This window comes from Nothoprocta perdicaria, unplaced genomic scaffold (genome assembly GCF_003342845.1).
Source record: "Nothoprocta perdicaria isolate Ctin4 unplaced genomic scaffold, notPer1 scaffold_73, whole genome shotgun sequence".
NCBI classification, from domain to species: domain Eukaryota; kingdom Metazoa; phylum Chordata; class Aves; order Tinamiformes; family Tinamidae; genus Nothoprocta; species Nothoprocta perdicaria.
Genome location: NW_020456010.1, coordinates 1462463 through 1481128, shown reverse-complemented (window position 1 = coordinate 1481128; position 18666 = coordinate 1462463). Strand labels below are relative to the sequence as shown.

Here is an 18666-nt window from a genome sequence, read left to right as displayed (position 1 = left end):
AGGGCCCGGCCGCGGCCTGGCCCTGGGGCCCGGCGCCAGCGTCCCGGGAGACGCGAGCGGAGCAGCGCCCGCGCACCGCCGAGGGAGAAACAACAACAATAATAATAACAGTAATAATGATGGTGACGGTGGTGGCGGCCGCTCCGCCGCGCAGGTGCCTGCGCTGGAGGCAGGTGCTGCTCCCTGCCGCTTCCAGGCGTTAGGAGCCAAGTCGGTGCCTCGGTGAGAGGAGCCCGGCGCTTCTCACGCCCCCACCCGTTTTCTCCTCTCGTGACTTCTAGGTGACTGCAGAAATGTCGTCCCACTTTGAAAACAAGGGCCTGCTCCTGGGCGTGATGGCCGGCACGGCCGGGATCAGCCTCCTGCTCCTGTGGTACCGCCAGGCGCGCAAGGGCGGCGCGGGCGCCGCGGCGCTGCTCGCGGCCGTGCACAACGAAGCGCCCAGCGCGCCGGGAGCCGTCGTGGTGCTGCACGGGAGGCAGCTGCAGATCCTGGAGAAGCTGAACGCCTTGCTGCTCAGCGTGGACGAGCTGAGGCGGGAGGTGCAGTCCCTGCGGGAGGCCGTGCCGCAGCTGGAGGAGCTGGTGCGCGCGGAGCTGCAGGCCCAGGGCGACGCGCAGCGGGCCAGCCCCGCGCACAGGGCAGCGCSGCGCAGGAAAGCCGAGGCAGCGCCTGGCGCAGCCGAGGCCACCAGCTCCGAGGAGGCCGAGAGCGAAGGAGGGTGAGTCGGTGCTGTCCTGCACGTAGTGCGCAATGCAGCAGCCCTAGAACCCTAGAATGGCTGAGGTTGGAAGGGACCCCTRGAGATCATCTAGTCCAACCTTCYTGCTCCAGCAGGGACACCCAGAGCACRGGGCACCCRGGTGCATCCAGGCAGATTTGGGGATCTCCAGATCAGGAGCCTCCACAGCCTCCCTGGGCAGCCTGTGCCAGGGCTCGGGCACCCTCACACCAAAGAAGTTCCTCCTCACATGGAGATGGAGCTGCCTGGGTTGCAGTTTGCACCCGTTGTGCCTTGTCCTGTCCCTGGCCACCACTGAGRAGAGCTTGGCCCYTTCCTCCCTACATTCCCCTGTCAKGTACTTATTAATCAGATCCCCTCTCAGCCTTGACTTCTCCAGAGAAGAGAGGCCTAACTCACTCAGTCTCTCCTCSTACAAGAGATGTTCCGTTCTCTCAATCACATTGGTTGTCCTTCACAACCAATTGAGGGTTTCACCCTCTGGGGTTCAGCCGAGAGGGCCTGGCGCCTTGTGCCGTTGCATGCGTGAAACTCTCTATGGCAAGCAGGCACCTATTTTTTTTTTTAATGTGTATTTGATGTTTCTTCTCTATTTAGGAACAAAATCCCTTAAAAGTTCATCCTGATCTTTTTTGAGTCAGAGGAAACTCTGGGTGATCATCTCCAAGGCCTCATTAAGGTTTACATGCCACACTAAGCATAATTCATATTTGTAAGGGTCTGTTCAATAACAGCCTGATGCCACATTCCTCCACAGCTAYGTCATGAGAAGGCAAATAGAGATATATTGCAGAACAATGATTTTAAAAGTGCTACTGAGAAAGCAATTGTTTTTCTCTAACAGTGCTGTGTTCAAAGTGTAGGAGTGTTTTGTGTTTTCCATGATAATTATCTTCCATTGGCTTTAAAGGTGAGTTATTACCTTGTCTACCAAAAGGTTTTGCATTGCTCCCAAAGCCGTGTCTGAGTACAACACATATGCAAATAGCTTATGTGGGTCACTTATGACAYGTATGGTCACGTGTATTTGTTCCTGTGTGCAGTTCTCCTTGTCTTTAAAAATCATGAGAGATTTTGAGCGCTGATTCCGTAAGTCCTAGTTTTGGCCACATCTAGAGTCCCACTGTGGTTCACGTTTTTTTTTTTTTTTTGAACAGACTTCAGCTGTGTTTTTGTGTTAATATGTTACCCAATGCACCCTACAGTAGCCATGTAGAAATGGTGGTGACGTTACTGTCCTCTGATTGCAAGGTTTCTATCTCTAGATCAAGGCTGGTGTCATGCACCTAGCATTTATCTATGCAGATAAGCCACAAGGAAATCTTTGAACTGGATTGTAATATAATCAAATGAGGTACTTGCATGCAATTTAGCATGGTTGGAGCAACTGAGKTTTTGTGGCACCACCTCAGTATGTTATGCCTACAAGCATAGGCATCATTACATCAGTAAATTGCTTAAGTCATTTATTTTTCTTTAGGATGCTTTAATATTCTGAAGACAGCAACATGATGTCTGTTACAAYTAGTGAAACTCTTTTTTTTAAAGTCCTTTCATTTCCTGTGGTGAGAAGTTTTTGTTGTGTTGCTTCTCAGTCCACGTGCTTCTCGGGCCTTGTATTTTGACTCTGTATTTTTAAACCTGTCAGTTCTATTGTAAATACTTTTTAATATTTTTAATTAGCAGGGATCTTCTGAGACATATTCCTCTTCATATGGTGCAGAAACATTGCAATTGGGTTAGTTTCTCAGATTGACTTGTGTTTTATTTGGTTCGCAAAGGCCTTGATATTGCATCTAAAACATCTGGAGATGTAGATAAGATTAAGGAACCAATTTATGAGTTATCAGAATCATGGACTCATTGCAGAGGTTATTCCACGCCTAGCCTCTAMGAGGGTTGTGTTTTGGGGTCTGGAGGGGATGCATTGCAGTTTGACAACTTACAAAGGAAACTTGTCCAGCTTARGAAAGAAGATGCCAGATGATCCAAGAGCAAAGTTATTTTTGTGTGCAAGAGCACCGAAGGGGTCCTTAAGAAAGGCCTTCTCTAAGGAGTGTTTGTGTACAGCCAGAAGGAAGGAAGACAAATCAAAGTTATACATCTGTAGTCTTTTTTTTTAAATATCTCTTCTGAAAAGAGATTTTTGGTTTTTTGTATTTTGATTTGTGTTGAATGACTACATTGGTTTCAGGTTTGCAACTTATGCCCAAAGAGGTTTTAATACCACCTTTTTTGGYTTTTTTTTCTTCCATAAAATTTTTAATGCTGGCAGGCTCGCCTGTGGTCTTCATGGTTTTGATCTGTTCTGATTATRCTCTCAGTATTGCAATTAATTTGCAACATTTTAGAGATAGAAGCTTTGTATTTTGCCTTCCTCAAATTATCATATATTCTGGAAGTGAAAAAACATCACATATTTTCAAAAGAGATTTCTACATAATGACAGCTAGCCTGAAAGGAAGGCGTGTGGCGTGGTTGTTAAGATCTTACATTAAATGGCTGCTGAGGAGCCCGTTGTTTATAGCCTGTGTGCTCCTATAGACTATTCTAAATAGTTTGTTTCAGTTTACATCCTTCCTTAGTGGTGGAGAATTACTTACTTTTGAGGAGCTGTAATATTCATTCATTTACAAAGACCATAAATGGGATCTGGATGATCAGCTGGGATGGAGCGTGTCGCCTAGTTGTGGTCTCTGTCGTTTGGAGGTTGCTCTTCCCTGGTGCAGCAGTGAGGAGTGGGTGACAAGGGTGCWGTGCTTGGCCCCAGTCTCTGGCTCCCAGGCTTTTCAAATTACGTGTGACATCAGTCACCACAAAGACTGACTCCAGTAAATCTTTTTTTCTTCAAATTTTTTCCATGCTATCTTTCCTTGAAAAAGTTTYTCCTTGGGAGAGAAACAGAGGGAATCATAATTCTTTTGACTGTTTGTGCCATGTYGCTTTTTGTTACTTCACTCATGTTTGCTGCCCTTTCCTAACAGTGCAATCCTCAGCTCACCTGCTGAGGATTCTGCTTTGGGAGATTTTGGCTCTGTGGCCCTTATCATTAAAAATGGATCTGCCTTCTGCTAGCTCAGACCGGGCCCATTTGATCCAGCTCAGGCGTTGACACATAATCACCTTCCTACTGAATTAGCCAGAGTGGATTAGGCAGTGGCAGTGTGTCAGCTTATGCTTTTWGTGTTGGCAATACAACAGATAATATCTGATCTATCTACAAGTTGGACTCTTGTGGGCAGATTAGATATTCAGTGAGACCAGGGCCTGCCAGTAAAACATTACTCCAAAACAGCTCTTAAAGCAGCTGAGTCTCCACCACAGCAGTGCTTTATATGAGGCAGCTCAGGTGTTTTAATTACTGGATTACTGAGCTTAACCTCCTTAGCTGGCCGCTTAGCCTCAGCCTGGGGAGTCCCTGACGTGGTGGCCAGGAGCTCTTTGAACTTTGAGCAGACCTCTGCGATGCACCGGAGTCCAGCGTGCTGGCCACGGCTCGTTGCAGCCTTMTCGCTTGTTTTCTCTTTTAAATGAAATGTGTTGGTAGTAAAGGTGAAAACAAGCTGGCGCTGACTGTATGCGTTCTTAAGGGGCTTGCATTTTGTTGGATACTGCTTGGTGGGTTTTATCACGAGTAAATATTCACTTTTCATCATTTGATAAAGCCTTCTTCAGGAAAATACCAAGTAAAATAGCTGTTATCAGTGTTGATACAGGAAACATGTAAAGTAAACTGTGATGGCTCCCTTGTTGTTATTTTGTCTTTTGGGTTACTCTCATCACCCTTTTGATTTTAGATTGTGTTAAAAATCTCCACTTCACTTTCACATGTTTAATACTGATTTTAGCTTTATTTTGTAGTGTCACTTTTCCTGACATACAACTTGCTGCTCTACTTCCAGAATGAACAGATACAAAAGCCTGCTAGCTAGCTTGTTGAAATTGGTTGATACAAAACTACAAGAAGATCTTTTAGGCTCTTATTTTGTCCTTAAGTAGCTGCAAGACTTTCCTGTCTAGAAGTAAAACTGGCTTCAGTTCAGATTGATGAAGCACACTTCGCCCAAGTTTTGGGGAAAAATCCTAGCTGTTTATTTATTTATTTATTTATTTGAAATAAACACGCTGCCATCTTAAAACGTTACTTCTTCGTGCTTAAAAGAAATGTTTTAGGCTGACCCTGTTAGGGATTGAACAGAGAGAACAGAGAGTAAGAGTTGTGTAATCAGAAACAAAACAGAAAATATTTTTTTTTATGCCTAGTTTGGCAGAATGTTTCCAGTTTATGCTTTATACCTGATTAAATTACTTTATTGTCATTTTACATTAGTAGCTCCCAACTTACATGGCAGTTGGCGTGAGGTGCCTCATGAGTGAGGCAGGAACTGGTTGCAAGTCAGTTCTGGAGAGCTCTTTCTTTGGGATGCACAGCAGTGCCGGCAGTGTCAGCTCTGCAGCTGGAGAAGGAGGAAGAGGAGGAGAGAACTCTCTGAAGGCCCTATGTGGTCAGCTTTCTGAGGGAAGAAAATAGAAATTTTGAGGAATGCTGATGCATCTCATGGGCCATCTATTCCTTTTACTGCATAGTCCTTGCTGCTTTGTATTATGTAACACCCAGCATTTAAAGTAGGTATTTGCACCAAATTTTCTTTTAATTGGAAGAGCAACCTAAATCCAGCAGGAAAGCAGAAAAGGTGCTTTTCAAATATACTTCAAACCTAGGTATTTTTCATCGGAAAACCAAAGTAAATGTTCACCATCCACTGTGCACAAGCACTGACTCTGCAACATATAGGGTAGGATTTGTCTTTGACTTCATCAGCATCAAGATTTGATGTGTAATTCTGTGGAAATCTATGGCATTTTTATTCTTCTGCTGTACTTTGTTTTTCTATTTGAACATGTATGTATGGTGGGTTTTCTTTTTTCATAAGTTTTTGAATCTTCTTTCCCATATTACTGGGTTAATCTTGCAGGGATTAATCTTGACAGTTCTGCAGTTTAAATATTTACATTTAAATATTTGCATTTACAACTATTACAGGCTACAACCAGTGCATCTGGTGGTCTTTTAATTTATTTAGCTTTTATTTAGCTGTTTGATATTTGAAGGACGCTATTGAATGTCCAATAAAGTCACTCATTTATCTCTACGTGGAATTTGTGGCTTTTGAAAATATTTGCCTGGCCTTGACTGCCTTGTGCTGAGCATTTGTGCACTAAGAATAATGAATTAATGCAAGCTGTTTCCCATTATCAGATATTCCAGTCTTCAGAATATATGAAAGAAAAACAAACTGACAATAGTGATCTTACTGCTTATATTTAAAATTGTGCCTATGACCTTTAAAGCRTTTGACAAAACACTGTGTGGGGCTTGAAGCACTCCTGTTTGGGTTGGTAAGCTCTYCCGTTTCAGAAAATGGGAATATTGAGGCACGATGCTGAAGAGGCCTCCTCAGGGTTACAGAACATGCGTTAATGCACGTTGTCATTTAGCAGTGTGATGTCAACAGTGCTCTGCATTTGAACCTCAGGGACGCACGTGCTTCTAATACGTATTTAATTTTTTGTCCTCCACTGTTACGGAGGACATAGTGTAATCACTGGCCTGTTGTGTTTGCAATTACGATCATCCTGTCTCTTTGGAGAGAGAGATACTATAATMAGAAAAAGCTGGATTCCGTGAGCAAAAACTCCCTTAAGGTTTCACAACTGGCAGGAATCCTGATCTGATTTTCTTGGGTTTGGATTTGACAATGCTTTGACAGTATCTTCAGAAAATATAGTTACTGTTTCTTGTTATTTTAGTTACATTACAGCTCATACTGACACCGAAGGAGAGTCTGAGGAAGAAAAGGGATGGAAGAAATCGCCTAATGTTGGGAGACTGGAGGAAGAGAAGGAGTTACTTGACCTTCTACAGCAGGTGGACAGTTTGCACAAGGGTTCAGAGGATGATAGAAAGGAAGGTTTCAGACTGCTGCTTGAGAAAGAGGACAAGGTATTAAAGGGTAAACTTAGTCTTACTGCTTTTRACTTAGGCTTGGCACTGTATTTGAGAACTTCCTTGATGTGAGCTTTAAAATGCAGACAGGACTGGAAGATGAAATTCCATGCCTCTTTTTCACTTTAAGAAGAAATATTTTTAGATATTACCATTATTCCTCTTGGGCATTCATAGAAGTTTTCTTATTTTATAAGCAATCCAGGTTCAATAACATTAAGGCTCTGTTTGGTGTATGTTTTCTTGCATGCAGTGAAGGATGATACCATGGGATTTTTACTCAATAAATGATATGATATTTTACTGCTTTTAAAATGGTTGCATGAGAAGGTCTTGTGGAATTTAAGTAGTAGCCAGACCAAATGTTCTCGAGAAATCAAACAATAATTTTTTTKACTTATTATTTTCTGGTATACTGTGTATGACTTGTAACTTGTGTGCACATGTGCAACTTTTAATGAAGTTTTCAAGTGGTTTGATTGTTTAGCACTTGATTTGGTGTTCTACTTTCTTCTGACATGACAAATGTTATTAGGTATGATTTTATTTCCTTATTGAAATATCCAGATGGGTAGATGTGGTAAGATTTGTGAGAGTATACAGTGCTTATTTCCTACTTAAAGAAAATATGCATCACTCAGCAGCCTATTATGCTTTACTGGATTGCCTTTTTATCTTTATTTTGAAGAGACCTGTACGAATGATTTATAAAACCTATTTAGACATTCCAGATAACCAAAAAAAAAAGATGATGAATCTTTGGTAGAGGGAAAAATTCATCATATGGTCCTCATGTGTAGGAAAGCTAGTACAGAAGGATTCAAATACCAAAGACTCATTCAGTGTTCCTCAAACCTACTCCAAGCATTCAGAAAGTCAAATTTTGATGAATATAAATTACCTTGTTGTCCTCTACTTTCAGTACGAGAACTGTGCAAGCTTTCTTTGGAGAGTTGCTCGTGCTTATGGAGATCTATTTGAGCTGACTACAGATGCTGAGGAAAAGAAGAAGTATGTTACTGATGGTAAGTCAAGGAAAACTGTTTATGTAAACCGTCATCTGAGAGTGGGGAAACATGCTTGGAGCGTTCGTGCTTTCCAGCCCCAGAAATTTCCAGTCCAATCAGTGGGAGCTTGTATACAATAATAAAAATGTTTTGCACAACCAACTGCCACATTACATAGCTTCTTTTCACAGTGGAGAGATCCAGAAGTGGTGTAGAAGTGTTGTCAGTCGCATTTGAAGGCAGTTGGCTCTGGATGATATCCTAAAATCCCTTACTTCAGTGTGAGTCAGATAGAAACAAAGAAACAATGTTAAAAGAAAATCAGCACAGCTTAATTACATTTTGAGAGAGAGGAATAGATGCAAAGGCAAATCCAAGATTTGTTTTAATCTTGCCGTTCCTGCAGCTCGGTAGCCTCCTTGGTGGTGGCCGTGGGGCTGGTGCTTTGGGAAGCTCTCTCTGCCCAAAGCAGGGGTCACAAGCAGTGACAGCCGGGGATGCTGCTTCCAGGCCTCTCTCCCCAGGTGCCTGCTCTGTCTGCTCTGCTCTGCTCTGCCTGCTCTGATGGCTTAAGCAGATGGTGATTTCTTCACAACCCTCTTTCTGTGTAGCTCTGAAGGGCATTCTCCTTTCTTCCCCAGTTTAAAGGCATCCTGGAGAGAGGAATGGTTCACATTTCCCTTTTGGTTTGGGTCTTCTTTTGGTTGCAATAAACCCTACTTCTTTTCTGCTTACATCACCCTTCTGCTGTCTGTTCGACAGATTCTCTTAAAATACCCCCTTTTACGCTGCCTGAGAATACGTTTCTCTCCTCTTTTTCTCCATTCTCTCTTTTTTTTTTTTTAAACTGCACCAAATCAAAGGTTTTATAATTGTATTACAAGTTCAGGTTACTGTGTCTCGTGTAACTCATCTCCCTGTCAGTGACATCCTTGGAAGAGCAGTTCTCACTACCCTTCCCTACCCTCAAAGGCAGCGTGCCCCTCTGTGCCCTCCTGAAACCTGCCCTAGCCACCCTTGGCTCGTCCAAGGGCCCCATTCGCATCCTGTTGTCATCCAGATGCTGGCGTTGGACTCGATGACCTCTGAGGTCCCTTCCAACCTTCGGCATTCTATGATTCTATGATTCTAAGACTCTCCCTGCCTTAACTATTTGTTTAATACTGTCCTTGCTTTGGTATTGACTTTTTTTTGTATAGAAAACATGCAGTCCAGTGAGAATTATAACAAAAAGAAGAAAAAAAAATAGGCAATGATGAGCTCTGTTGTTGCAGCCTTTGCTTTTACCAGTGGTTAAATGTAGCTTTAGCTGAAGGAGGGTAATGGCATAGCAAAAGACAGCGAGAGGGAAGGAATGGYGGAATGGAAGTGGGTCTTAGGTGTGGAGTAATCAGCTACATTTGGCTCCTTCTGCTCAAGTGGTGGGTGGTGGCAGCAGCCTTTTCCATCTGCCTTTTGGAAGTGCTGCAGAGAGACTGGGCCTGTGGGGGAGCTGGCAGTAGCTTGTGTTTTTTCATTCCTCTCGGCTGGAGGGCTGTGTTTGCTGCCCTTTGTTTTTAGGAAGTGAACTTGTAATTCAGAAATGTCAGTGTGGTTTAATTGGATGCAGCTGAGACGCTGCAAGCAGTCTTACTGGGAGCATGGATCTGATCAAATGAGCTGCTGTCATTTCCCCACTTAAACATGGAGCTTAATGGAGATCATTGTGCTGGACAGGAACCTCACCTAGAGCATTCCCATTCCCAAGGTGAACAGCAGCTCTGCTGCTTATCCTGGCAGATGCTTCTCAAACCAGTGTTAAGGGTCTTCCCTCTTGGAGGCACAATAGCCTCTTTCATCAGTCCAGTCCAATCCTTCCCTGATTTAGTTGAGTCTGAATTGAATTATATAAGAGAAAATATTAAAATTATATGCATATAAAAGAGAAAATGTTAAAATTATATGCATATAAACAAATGTGCTTGTGTGCATAAATGGTTTAAGCTGTAATGGCACATTGCCCACCTACACATTTTAAAAAAGAAGGAACAATTTCTTCCTTGCAGCTAGAATTTATCTGATTGCTTAGTTTTGGGGTGAAGCTTAAAAGAGATACGAGTGCAATAAATCCTTCACTATATCATGCTCTTTCTGCAGGAAAGATTAAAGCTGAAAAGGCCATCCAGCTGGATGCCAAGAATGCAGAGAGTCATCAGTGGTAAGTTTGCAGCGTGTGCATTTTGCTCAAGTTGTCTATATTGATGAGACCTTCACGCTGCCGCTGACTAGTCGTGTTTAGCATATTGGAGCTGGACATCAGTTTTTTCAGTTATTTCTTTTCATAGTTTCCTCAACACAGTCAGTTGCAGCTAARTATTCCTTTGGAGCGGTGTTTTCTGAAGCTTTTACTAAAGCAGATGAAACATTGCTAACAATATTTCAGGAAGCATAATGAAATATAGGAGTATTTGCTTAAACCAATATCTGTTACTGTTTGGAGAAGAGATTATTTTTCATTTATTTTCTCTCACAGCTTTCTCTTACTGTCTTAGAATAATGTAGTTTGACCTCCTTTTCTTTTACTTCCCTTTTCCATATAAAGAATAAACTCCCTGCCAAAATTTTGAGCACTTATTAAGAAAAAAAAAAAGAAAAAAAAAAGAAAAAAAGAAAGTAATTAAGAATAGACAGAGCATGGTTTCAGTTTCAATTAACTTCTCAACTTTCTGTGTTTTGGTTATTGCATTTTTATCCAGGCTTGGCACTTCGATTAATTTTTGGAGACCTTGCCAGCAGTAACTAAGCCTTTGCAAATCCATATCACTTTTATTAAATCAGTATTGTCTGYGGAAAATAATTCTGCCAGCTAGCTCATTGTTCCAGGTTATTATCTCATAGTTCCAGGTTATTATTTTGTTAATCATTTTTCTTTAAAAATGCATTTTCTTTCTTAATATTTTTAGCTTTTTTTGTTCCTTCCACCACACACGTAGGGTGGGGTTTCATTTTAACCTTATGGGTCTAAACTTGATGCTGTTGTCCCACGCTCCCTTCATAGTCCAGAAGGCAGTAGGTCCTTGTGGAGTGCAGCTAGTAGGAGCCCATGTTGCACATCTGCCTTAAGGCGAGATGAATTTCTCCCTAGGCTCAGCTGAGTGCATTTCCATTGTCAATAAAGGGAGCAGCCCAGGTCAGCAAACTCAGGTTCAGACACTCGATTAGATGCAGATGCTTATGTTTCATCAGGTGGTTCCTGTGTTTGCTCTCTTTCTCCTTCTGAACTTCAAAGCTGGCTGTGCTGTTCCGTGCTCTGCTCCTGTGAGTGTTGCTGTACTTGTCTGCTTGTTTTTCTTCCGTGYGCTCGTAGCAGCTAATGATGCAAACGCCAGCCTGGAACCGATGGGGCCTTGGCAGTCACGTGCAGGGCAGATAAGCTTCATCTCGGGGGAGCTTTGCTCTCCCTGCTAGGTTTGCGTTTGTTCTCTGCAGTGGGGCAGTGATGATGCCTGCCTGCAGGTGAAGTGTTATGCCCCAGATAGCTATGATGCACCCAGGGACAGCCTTGCCTTTGCTCCTTACCCACCTGCTTGTTAATGACCATCAGCTGGAGGTTGCTGCAGTGGTGGCAAAGCTAGAGGAAGGTGTGAGCATCCCTCCTTGGGGCAAAGCATAAACTTGKCTACAGAAATGGGGCTGACCAAAAAGCTTGCAAGTGTTTGAGGAAATGTAGGTGGTCTGGCAGGTTTGGGATGTGAGATCCTGTGCTGGCAGGCATATCCAGTAAGGGAGGTATTGCAAGTGTGAGGAGATGTGTTCCAGAGTTAGCTCAGAAAACCTGTTATAGAGATATGAGAAGAAAAYCCTGTTTTGTAAGCTGCTGCTTTTTGTTTCAGGCAAGGCCTTTCCGTATGCTCTAGTTTTCATCATTTGTGTATCTGCGTTGTAAGCAAATGTGAGACTTTTACTGCTGAACTAGCGGCTTTCTAGCGATATTGATGCACATAACAGATGTGAATAGTCTGGTGTCTTTTTTGTTTAAAATACTTATTCTTTTCTGAAGTCTTTCGGATTTGATGCGTAAGTCTTAAATTGTAATGGCCCGTGCTTGATATACATCTCCAGCTGCCCTGTTGTTGATATGCCCCAGAAAGACACGGAGTGTTTTTACCTGGTGTGCCAACTCTCACTCAGTCCATGGTCCCTTTAGAACCGTTCCCACCWTGCTGCTGCTCAACTAACTAGGCTTGTTTTGTAACAGTGCAGATCTGATTTCTCCTCCTCGGAGAGTCGTGGCAGACTCGGCACAGGACCCCTGGGAAGTCTCTACCCTTCGGGGCCGGCACCTGGAAGTGGTGGGAGAGGCTGGGCAGCTCCAGGGGCAGTAGGTGCCAGTGTTAGGACAGGCTGCTGTGAAGTGAGCAGGGTCCCCTGGGCTCCCTGGGGTGCACCGTGAGGACCTGGGTTGCCTGATGAGGAGCAGCGCAGCTTGAGGACGCGCTCGGTGCGAGCGCAGCGCTGCCTCGTGCCGAAGTCCCTTCCCTTTCACTACCATTTTTCTCAAACTGTATGRCTGAAGACCCTACAAAATTATCTTAACCTGTACAAGATACAACCACCATTATACAATTTTCTCATGTTTGTAGAATGTTGTCTCATTCTGGGACAGGCTGCCCAGAGAGATTGTGGAGTGGAGTCTCCTCTGATTGTGGAGTCTCCTCTGGAGATCTTCCAAACCCGCCTGGATGCCACCCTGTGGCACCCTGTCGCTGTTGGCCAGCGACAGGAYGAGGGGTAATGGCCACAAGCTGAAGCAYAAGAAGTTCCGTCTCCAGGTGAGGAGCAACTTCTTTACTGTGAGGGTRACAGAGCAGTGGAACAGGCTGCCCAGGSAGGTTGTGGAGTCTCCTACTCTGGAGGTCTTCAAAACCCGCCTGGATGCCACCCTGTGCCACATGCTSTAGGTGTGCCTGCTTGAGCAGGAAGGTTGGACTAGATGATCTGTAGAGGTCCCTTCCAACCTTAAATATTCTGTGAATCTGTGAATCTGTGCTCTAGGTGTCCCTGCTGGAGCAGGGGAGTTGGACTAGATGATCTCTAGAGGTCCCTTCCAACCATCCTGTGGTTCTGTGACTCYGTGTTAGCTGTTGATGAACAGTTTGTCTCACTGTTGCTCCTCACTAAGGAAMGTTTTGGCTGTTTTCTTGATTCTCTGCACCTTCTCATTTTTGAGGTTTTTGTTTGTTTGTTTCCTGTYGCTGTGACTGAGGTTTTACTGATATCTGATATAGCTGCTATCTGTATGTTTAACTCATGCATTATTTCTTATAATCTGTTAAACTGTTTAATGTATTATGGCTTAGTAGGTGTGAGGATTAAATGACAGAGCTATTTCTTTCCTGGTTTGTGGTCCTAACGCCTGTTACTGCTCACAGTTAACACTTGGGCATGGGAGGCAAAGTTGGGCRGATACACAGAGAAAAGATGGAATAATTTAGCCCTGTTGGTGTCATCACTTTATCTTATTACTAGTGGTTCTGTACTTCCATTTGTGGCTTTTTTTCCCCTTCTCTTACTGCCTTACTTGCCTCATGCAAGTTACAATTTAGTTTGTATTAAGTGTTTCTGAATTTTATCTGTAAATACTTGTATGCTAATCTTTAGTAATCACCAGCTTGGCCATGTGCTCTTATTTTTACTTTTGGGTTCAATTCCTTTTGGAGAACACCTCACTGGAGCAGACTTGGCTGTTAGAGCCCTGTCCAGCCTTTTCTCCACATTGAAAGGCTTGTTTGCTGCTGTGGTTTTTGAATATTGTGTCTTTATCACTCCTTGTAAAACTTTTTATAATCTGACACTCAGATTTCCTTGTATCCTTTTCTGTTCATGGCTTAGTGGCCTTTATGAGGAATGTATACTGTGTCTGTCAAGCAAGGATTAGCGTTATAGGCCTCTTTGGAAGTTTGTTTTAGAAGCTTATCCCTAATGCTCAAAAGCTGCATTCACAGCAAAATATGTTTCAGTCGCACCTTGACTGGCATCTGAGAAAACCCTAGCATGGATGGACCTTTGCTGGGAAAGGAGCCTTTTTTGCCAGGACATTTTTTGTTTTTTGTTTCGTGGAACTACCACAAGACGTCCTGGGGAATAAAAAGTATGGTTTGTGTCCACGGGGAGAATTTAGTGGGACGGTCTTACCAGCAACCCCTTGCTAATGTGCACAACACCTAGAGTTCACATATCTTGTTTACTTTTCATGTATTTTTTTTTAACCCCCCCCCACACCACCTGTATTTTTGGATCTAGTTTTATGAAATAATGTATCAGAACTGGATTTCGTATCAACTTACTGACCAAGACACTGACAAGTAACCAGTGTGTTCATCCTCAGATTGCATTTGAGAAGATGCAYGCAGAAGGAACTGGGCAAGAGAAGTTGTAGTAGTCAGTCGGTCATCCCTTCCAGCTGCTAATAATTGTAAAAATCCAACTCCAGATATTTGAAAACATGTGTTCATATTTAATCAAAACCTTCAGACCGTTTGGCCACCCTTAAAAAAATATTACTTAAATGGAAACACTGGAGAGGAAAAACACATAACTGTAACCTTTTAGTGTTTGTCTGACCACTCCAGCGAGAGGCAGAGTAAATATTTTAGGTGATTTGTTGCCTTCTTCAGCTGTAGCAGTTATTCAAATTGTGAAGGAACCTGAATGTTTCAGTCATCTTGTTTTCCCAAGCTTCAAACAACAGCAAAATATTATATACATATATATATTTTATATATATATATGTGTTCTGGTCTGCACTTCTCAAACGATAACTGCAAACTCTCTTAGCTCATCTATCCTAGTCATCCCAATTAGCAATTGGGAGTGTGTTAAGTGCTCTAAGGCTGGTTCAGTGCTGTAGCCACTTCAGATGGCACCATGTCACAACTGCAAACAAATGCACTATGCTAAGGTGTGCAGAATAGTGTTTTTACTGCAATATGAACCATCACTTTGAAGTTACTTTTCAAAGCAGAAGGATTTCTTGTTGTTTTTATTGTTGGTGTTGCTGTTACTCTATTGCCTCTCTCCAGGATTTAGGAAGAAGTCCTGAAGGTTTCATTGCACTTTGTGCAGATTCCTGAAGTCCATTTTTTGGTGCAGAGAGAATGTTGCACACAGGCTCTTCAGAGAACAAAGAAGTTCCTAGATGCAGCCGTTTTTCATCATTTTCACTCGGAAAGATGGTTCTTTGCGTGGGCCCTTGGTGCTGTTTGCGATGGAGTCTGTGTGGCGCTGCAGGGAGGTTGAGGTTGGGAATTCACCCGGAGACAGGAGCTGAGCAGAGCCCGTGTCCCACTCGCAGCAGAGAGAAAACATCAGGTGAAAGGGGGATGAAAAGGTGACTTGGGGACAGGGCTGGCCCTTGCTAACATGACAGGAAATGGAAAAGGAGGTAGTCGTAGTCACTGTACCAGCTTTTAGTAGCTGTGGAGGCTTTTTTACTCGTTTCCAGGACTAATTTGAAATCCTGATCTTTATTGTCATATAGAATTGTCTGCTGAGCTTGAGCCTGGGCATGGTRGAGTCAAGTTCTTAAATGCCTGTAACCTGGTTGCTTTGCAGAAATGTAAGGGGCTTTGCAGGAAAAATGTTCCTCTTTATGGAAGAAGTACTTTAATAATTAATGGCATGCGCATGYAAAGGGATTTTACATGAATTTCCCACAGAGAAGTGGGAAAAGTGACACTTCCTAAGAAGTGTCATGCCCTCTAAGGAACAGAATTGTTCCCAAGTTTCTGGAATGTATARGGCGCAATGCCAGGAACATCTCATAACATTTTTACAACTGTAAGCTACGTTGTTGGATGTTATTATATTACCAACTGCTTTTGAAAGTGATATCTGTAGGATGCTTTTTATGACTACAAAACTTGGAACTTTTTCTCCTTAGTTATCCCTTACTTAGCCCTGGAGTGGTAGCAGAGATAAATTAMCTGGCAGGCTGCAAGCTTACATTTCTGCTATACACCCTTGTTTGGCAGAACTTGATGCCTTGGCCAGAGATGCTGCTTGCAGTCAAAACTTGATATAACGAAGTTTTAAGTTGTGAGTCAATTATCCTGCATTTGTTTTAGGGGAAGATTTATTGATTTATTGCTTATTATTTTGCACCAATGTTTTAAAACTTCTAATACAGAAAGGCAATTTCTTTTTCTGTAAAGAGCTGTAACTTATTTTGTAGCAAGTGAATCAGAGGGATATTAGCTTGTGTATTTTTGGTTAAGGAGCATTTAAATGAGTGAATGGTTGAAGGGCTATGTCTGGATGGGTGGTTCTTATATCAGACAAATTTGGCAGGGCAGAAAATCACAATTTAGGGTTCTCTGTACATGGGGTTTGTTTGTTTTGTTTTTAATAGAGTAAATCCCTGGCGTGTTTCTGTTGGGCAGTTCTGTGATGTTGTTGAAGACRTTTTTGGTCCATGTTCCGTGAGCGGCCCTTTCCGCTGGGTGCAGGTTTCTCCCCTTGCCGATGGGCGATGCYGGCGGAGCCCGTGCGAGGGATGGAGCTGGGGGCTGTGGTGCAGCCTGTGAGGAGGGGCACGATGCAGCCCTCGGTAAAATGCTCCGGCATCCCTGTGCAAGGGCAAAGGAGGTAGATTTGGCTTGTGAAAATACACATTTACTGGGAACTTTCTGCCAGCATCATCTCAGAGGAAATAATATTGGCAGCCTACTGATTCTCACTACGTTTCTGTCAAGGAGAATTTGTGTGTTGTTATATTTGAAAGCTGTTGTTTCTTTCACTTCTTCCAGATTTGCAGATTTTTTTTGGAGGTCGTGTTGGCAGTGAGAAGGACTAGAAATGTCTGTGATAGAGCTGCATTCTGGAACATGGTCGATCCACAGCCTCTGAAATGCAAAACAAACATCCACATGCTCCAGTAGTGCACTTCTGTGAATACCCATTAGCAGCAACATGTTTCCCTATTTTGCCTTGTGTTGCAATAATTTATTAAGCCAGAACTTTTAAATGTCCTTGTGTTCATGCTCTGGGTTCTCATGCCTTTGCTACATGCTGTCAGCTACCCAAGTGTGTGCTGCATCTGATGTTTCCCTGAAGGTCAGCTCTGTTATTCTGATGAATTTTTAATATAAAAACTGTATTCCTGCCCTTTTCTTCAATGTCGCCCCAGTTGTGTTCCAAGTRAGGAAAACGTTTACATTTTGCTTTGTACCTTGAGGCTTTTTACTTCAAACCTGGGGCAGTTTTTCACATCAGCTACTGCTGTCACACTGACCTAAGGAAAGTAGTATCTAATTGGTGTTTTACTTTTGCCTTGAAACTTAATATCAGATGTGTTTTTATAGATGAGGCATCATAGTGGGAAAGCCTCATTTTAAGAGGGAAAAGTGATGTCTGCAGCAGCAATGCCAGAGGAATCAAACAGCATTAGAAGCTGCAGAGCCTCCCTCTGTAGGACCTGGGATCTCACTGACAACAGGTGACCATCTGAATGGAGATGATGATGGGGAATGATGGTGGGGAATGAGCCCAGGGGCCTGGCCGCTGTGGAGCATGTCCAAAGGTGCCTCCTCATGGAGGAGGCAGCACGAGGGCCCCAACAGCCTGTGCTGCCTCGCAGGGTCAGGACTGGGGGTTTCCTGGTGGGATCACCGCTGTGACGCGGATGAGAGGGAGCTGATGGCAAAGATGTGAGGGATGCACGAGGTTGCGAGCCACGTAGGGGCAGGAACAGCATTGAGAGCTGGAGGTAAAAGTGGAGCCCTTTCCCGTGGGCCTCGGGTGTGTTTGCCCCCCTACATGGTGCACCCAGCACCCCTGCACAGAAGGGCCTGGGGAGGGGGGCACGAGGGAGCACCAAGAGCTCCCCTCCTGTCCTCGGAGCCGTACGGACTGYGGCAAAGAGCCGCTCCCGCTGAAAGCAGACCCCAGGCGCGGGACCCCCGAGCATCCTGTCCCCAGACTTGTGTTTCCAAGGCCAAGTGTGCATGGAGCAGGAGTGGGGTGGGTTGGTTGGTTGGTTTTTTGGAATTGGAATAGATGAGAGAAGATATAGGAGGAAAAAAAAAAAAAAAAAAAAAGCCATCCTGAGAGGAGCTGTCTTATTTCTGATTTTGGTCCCATGGAGCTTATCAGGGAAAAGGTAAAACTTTCTCTGTGTATCCTCAAGCGGCTTCTTTTTGATTTCAGCATTAAATCTTTTCTGTAAATCCTTCTTTCRTGGAATGAACTTTCCTTCTTAGAGCTTAACCACTGCTAATGTCTATCTGCGTTTTTGGTATTTGGTGCAATAAAAGTTCAAGTTGCTTGTGAACTTGCTTAATAAAACTACCTGGATCAACCTACTTTTCTTCCTTGTACAGCAGGTAATTCCATCTTGCAGTTTTATCTTTTTTCAAAATGCATAGAAATTCTGAAACACCAGAAGGGAAGGTAAAAACTCACTTCCAGCTGGACCCTTTACATGAGGACCATAAAGATGCTTATCACCCTTATCATCTGTGTCACTTACATTTCCTTGTGGCTCTGAGTTTGTCACATCATTTGTGGCAGAGACCCAGTACTGACATTTTGCTGAGTTTTATTGTGCTTGGGCTTAGGAAGAGAATATTAACTGTGGAAGGTTTAGCCGTATGCTTCTATACTGTTTTCAGTGAGATTTCTTCCCTCAAGAAATATACATAAATATACATGTGCTTTAACAAACATGGAGGGTGTCTGTCTGACAAAGCTGTGATGATCTCCATTATGTTTATTTTTTTTTTGATGGATATATCTGTGGGCACATTTTTGCAGTTTTCCAGGCAGTAATATTATCACGTGCTCTAATAAAATATGTGTGCGTGTTATTGCATAGAGGATTTGCACATTTTTGTGGCATTTCTTTCACTTTTTTTTTTTTTTTTTTTTTTTTT

At 43.3% G+C, this 18666-nt stretch overlaps 1 protein-coding gene across 3 annotated transcripts in view; it reads left to right on the top strand.

Moving 5' to 3' along the window:
• Window positions 1-201: 201 nt before the first annotated feature.
• Window positions 202-18666, top strand: part of RMDN2 (regulator of microtubule dynamics 2) — a 41970-nt gene continuing 23505 nt past the window's right edge. For all 3 annotated transcript variants that reach the window (XM_026051203.1, XM_026051204.1, XM_026051202.1), the window contains exons 1-4: window positions 202-721; window positions 6554-6746; window positions 7672-7774; window positions 9893-9953. In XM_026051203.1, coding sequence (XP_025906988.1) covers window positions 294-721; window positions 6554-6746; window positions 7672-7774; window positions 9893-9953 — 785 coding nt within the window. In that variant the 5' untranslated portion in view covers window positions 202-293. The remainder of the gene's footprint in view (window positions 722-6553; window positions 6747-7671; window positions 7775-9892; window positions 9954-18666) is intronic.